The following is a 4,771-nucleotide window of genomic DNA, read 5'->3' as shown; positions in this document are numbered from 1 at the left end:
GCTTCCCCTTCTCTGTCACTGAAAGGAAGATAGAATAATCAGTTTGGGCCCACTGTCCCTCAAGAGCTGCAAGAATGTATTCAGAATGCAACTCTGCTGGTCTTTAAGGTGCTCCTGCAGTGACTCTGCTTCGGGCTCGCCTCCACCATCCAGGTCAGGAAAGCACGTGTGAATCCAAAAAAGAAACCCAACGCCCCACAAAGTACAGCTACAAATACTGATAAATTGCAAGTCGCGCAGGCGCACTCCGTATAAACTAGCCCGGGCATGCCTTCCCTCTGGTCACGTGCCGCAATCAGGCTTCGCAGCTCTCCCGCATGCGCAGACACGGTTTTGGAAACGCAGGCGCGCGGCTATTCCGGAAACGGACCCTCCACCTGACAACCCCGCGACACACGCATGCGCAATAGGGTTTTGGGACAGACCATCCCCAACCCTGGCGGGGAGGCCGGAAAAAGAGATAACCCCGGTTCATCCCTCCCGCCCTTGTTTTCCCCCAACTCTTCTCTCACGCGAAGAACGCTCGAGTTCTGGCAGAGGGATACACGGAATACACGAGAAAAACAAAAAAGAGGCGTGGGGCGGCGAGGAAGGGAGTGGTACGACCCACTGGCATGTGACCCAAGTGGCCCGGCGCATGCGCGTTTCCCTTCCTTTCCTTTCCGGGCCGTCGTCGGCGCCGCCGCCATGAGGTGCGGAGCTCCAGCTGGAGCGGGGAGGGAAAGGACCGGGCGGGGAAGGCCGCGGGGCGAATCCCGGGCGCGATGAGGGGGCTCGACCGGGGGGGGGGGGAAAGCGAAGCAGAGCGGCAGTTGGAGGGGGTGGGGGGGGCGGAGGGGGCGTGGCCTAGCAACGGCCAAAAATTGGGGGGGTTGAAAGGTGGGGGGGGGGCTCTCTAGGCCCCCCCCTATGGTGATTTGGGGGAAGGGTCTGGGAAGGGGGGGTCAAAAGGTACCAGAAAAGCTCCTCCCAATTTCTTTTCTCCCTCGTGTCACGATTTAGGAGAGCGAGGGCCTTAGGAATTAACCTTTAAAGGAAGGGTGGTTAAATTGGCTCTCCAGATGTCCATGGATTACAGTTCCCATGAGCCCCTGCTACTGCTGGCAGGGGCTCATGGGAATTGTAGTCCATGGGCTTCTGGAGGGCCACAGTTTAACTACTCCTGCTTTAAAGGAAGGGTGGTTAAACTGGCTCTCCAGATGTCCATGGACTACAGTACCCATGAGCCCCTGCTAGTCTTCTGGCAGAGGCTCATGGGGATTCTATGCCATGGACATCTGGAGAGTCACAGGTTGGCCATCCCTGCTTTAAAGCTTTTCGTAACATCATCTTAATGTTAATTCTGTGAGTGAGCTTTCGTTTGCAAAACTGCATTTGTCTGCATTTCGTCTGTATCCCAGGGGCCATTATTGGAGAATTTGCCTGGTATGTGGCTCGTCTTTAGTTCTGACGCTAACGCTGAAGTGCACACACACAAATTCTTTTTGCAGCACAGTATCTGAGACAAAGTGAAGTCAGGAAATGCTTCCACAAGGATAGCAATCTGGAAGTGGAAGCAGCTTCAAGCAGCTCTCCTTACAATTTCAAAAGGCAGTCCTTCCCTGAAACTGACCAATACCCAGAGACTGCGTTTCATCTGTAAAACTTGGATCTGAAGTAGAGTGCTTACATGAAAAAACTTCCATGCAGAATTAGATGTCGTTGAATGTGCTCTGACACATGCACACGGAAGCTTATCTCCAGAATTAAGCTTTGTTGGTCTTATACATTACATACATCTTTGTTCCAGTCTCATGTTCTCTTTCTTGATATGAAAACTCTAACCTGTCTCTTTTTATTTCCATCCCCAGTATGCTAAGGCTCCAGAAGAGGCTGGCCTCTAGCGTCCTGCGCTGTGGCAAGAAAAAAGTCTGGCTGGATCCTAATGAGACGAATGAAATTGCAAATGCAAACTCTCGTAAGTCTTCTGTGGCAGTGCCTCTGTTCAGATAGGTTTCTGGAGAGGGCGGACTATTTGCTGCACATTTGCAACACTTTTAGCATGATGCTGCTTGTCTCCATTTTGAAATGAATTGGTCAATACCGAGCAGAAGCACACTATTAGTGAACCTCAATTAATTTCTCCAGACTCCAGTAGCTTAGGCATTAGACCAACAAAACATTTTCTCATTCTATAATGGAGGCTTGAGGAGAAATTATTTCCCTACAACCCACTCCAGTCAGCATCCTGGACATTTCTGAATAAGGAAACCTGATGGGTATATTTCTCTTGGGAAATATTAATTCACCATCACTGATTACTGTTCTTGTATGCCTTAGGTCAGCAGATCAGGAAACTGATCAAAGATGGTCTGATCATCCGCAAGCCTGTCACCGTTCACTCACGTGCACGATGCAGAAAGAACACCTTGGCCCGCCGGAAGGGCAGGCACATGGGCATTGGTGAGTATCAGTTTTTGACGTCTCATGTGGAAGAAGTTGCGTTTGGGAAGATCATCCTCAGGAATTGCCTAGATCGGGGGTGGGCAAAGTGTGGCCCTCCAGATGTCTATGCACTACAATTCCCATGAGCCGTTGGCAGGGCATGCTGGCATGAGCTCATGGGAACTGTAGTCTATGGACATCTGGAGGGCCACACTTTGCCCACCCCTGGCCTAGATGGTTTGGCTCTCTGCTTTTCGAGCTCTGTCACATAGATCAAGATGGATAACCGTGTTAGTTTTTCTGTAGCAAGGCTAACAAAAGCAAGTTCATTCCTTGCCACAAATTTTGTTGCTCTTTAAGGTGGTCCTGGACCCTTGCTCATTTCTCCTGTGTCACGGAGCTGGTTTTATTTAATAACACCCTCTGTTTCTGTCCAGGCAAGAGAAAAGGTACGGCCAATGCCCGTATGCCTGAGAAAGTTACCTGGATGAGAAGGATGAGAATTCTGAGGCGTCTCCTCCGGAGGTACAGGGAATCCAAGAAGATCGATCGCCATATGTAAGTAGGGAATGGACATGCTTTCTCCAGTGGATTAAATGGGCCTGTAGGGATGTTTAAGGATGTTGCAGGTGAGCCTCGCTTTTCAGAAAGTATTAACCATCATTGAGAAGCAAATCTTCCAAAAGGGCAGATGGAGCCAATGAGGTCAACTTATGTAGACTTCGCAAAGAAGCATGCTGAATTTTAATAGGTTTTGGTTTCATAGAATTCAGGGCACCATTATAGCAAAGCTGCTTGTATCCTTTTATATATGCATTTCTTCACATTCCCAAGGGGCGTCTTCATTCATTCATTCATTGCTGTGGTTTGCCATCTTCAGGTACCACAGCTTGTACTTGAAAGTCAAGGGCAACGTGTTCAAGAATAAGCGGATCCTGATGGAGCACATCCATAAGCTGAAGGCAGATAAGGCTCGCAAGAAGCTTCTGGCGTAAGTTTTCTTATTCGCTGCCGCCGCAAGGGGGGATTTTTCTCCAGTTTTCACATAGCCACCTGTTTCTCGGTGGTAATCTTTTTCTCCTCCCAAAGAAAGAACAGCACTTACATAGTTACGCCCAGGAAAATTAATAAACAGGATAAAGAATGGAGACGGACTGGAACAGCTTATAGTTCTAAATTTCTGGGCTTTCTCCCCTTTACTAACTCTTTCCTCTAAGGCAGTTCATTTGAAGCCATTGTGGTGCTAAGAAACCATGTTGGTTCAGGCCAATGGCCCATCCGCTCCAGCAATCTGTCACACAGTGTCCAAAACCCAGGTGTCGTCAGGAGGTCCGCGAGCAAGGCCAGAACTCCAATAACTCTCTGGCTGTGGCCCCCCAAGCACCAAGATTACAGAGTATCACCATCTGAGGCAGAGCATTCCATCTACGTGTTGTGACTAATAGCCTCTGATAGACCCCTGCTCCATATATTTATCCAATTCCTTCTTGAAACTGTTGATCCTTGTAGCCGCAACCACTTCAGTTACTCCTTGATGTAATTGGTAGATGCAGTAAAGAGACTCCTTTGATTTGTTTTCTTCATGTCCTGACTTTGGTTACAGGAGAGGTGGGAGCAGATCAAATTACCTGCCAGGTCTTATCAGCCAAGGCCACTTGGCATTGGGGGGCGGGGGGGGGGGGGCGGGTATTACATTATTGCATCCAGGTGAGCTCTTAGAGGAAGCGAGGTTAGATTTCTAGAGATGGGTAGCATCAGCGATAGAGTTCCCTCTATGGAGAGGGGTTGTATGGAAAATAGTTCTCATGTTTGTTTAGTGGACCTGTGGAAGGTATCGATGCGAACTTTGTCTTGTACAACTGAAGTTGCCTTTTATTTTCCAGTGACCAGGCTGAAGCCCGCAGGTCAAAGACCAAGGAGGCTCGTAAGCGCCGTGAAGAACGTCTGCAAGCCAAGAAAGAGGAGATTTTCAAGACTTTGTCTAAGGAGGAAGAAACCAAGAAGTAACTTCTGCCTTCCTGTGTACATAGTGCTCAAAAGGGTATCTAATAAATCTCTTGATCCCACTTGTGTCTAATTGCTTTTTCTAGAAACTTGAGGTGGTTTTAGGTTGGATCAAGATTTGTTTTCAGAGGCACTGCTCACCAGATCCCTTTTCTACAAAAAAAAAAATTGCAAATCCTTGTGAGTTTGTGTAAAACTCTAAAGGCAGATTGGTTTAAATAACTGTAGACTGAGGTTCAGAAGTGGCCAGTAACATTAATGAACAAATCAAAGAAACCATAAAAGGTGAAAACACGTCCAATAAAAAAAATGGAAAACTTGCATGAATACGGTGAATGGATTG

General features: G+C 48.1%; 1 protein-coding gene across 1 annotated transcript; it reads left to right on the top strand.

Annotated features, from left to right (window-relative positions):
- Positions 1 to 462: 462 nt before the first annotated feature.
- Positions 463 to 4,490, top strand: RPL19 (ribosomal protein L19). Its single transcript, XM_077314368.1, has 6 exons — positions 463 to 692; positions 1,851 to 1,957; positions 2,320 to 2,442; positions 2,862 to 2,982; positions 3,305 to 3,415; positions 4,308 to 4,490. The coding sequence occupies exons 1-6, from the start codon at positions 688 to 690 to the stop codon at positions 4,429 to 4,431; spliced, it is 591 nt and encodes a 196-aa protein (XP_077170483.1). The 5' UTR covers positions 463 to 687; the 3' UTR covers positions 4,432 to 4,490.
- Positions 4,491 to 4,771: the final 281 nt, after the last annotated feature.

The sequence above is a fragment of the Paroedura picta genome, chromosome 16 (genome assembly GCF_049243985.1).
Source record: "Paroedura picta isolate Pp20150507F chromosome 16, Ppicta_v3.0, whole genome shotgun sequence".
NCBI lineage: Eukaryota > Metazoa > Chordata > Lepidosauria > Squamata > Gekkonidae > Paroedura > Paroedura picta.
This window is presented reverse-complemented; position numbering and strand designations above follow the sequence as displayed.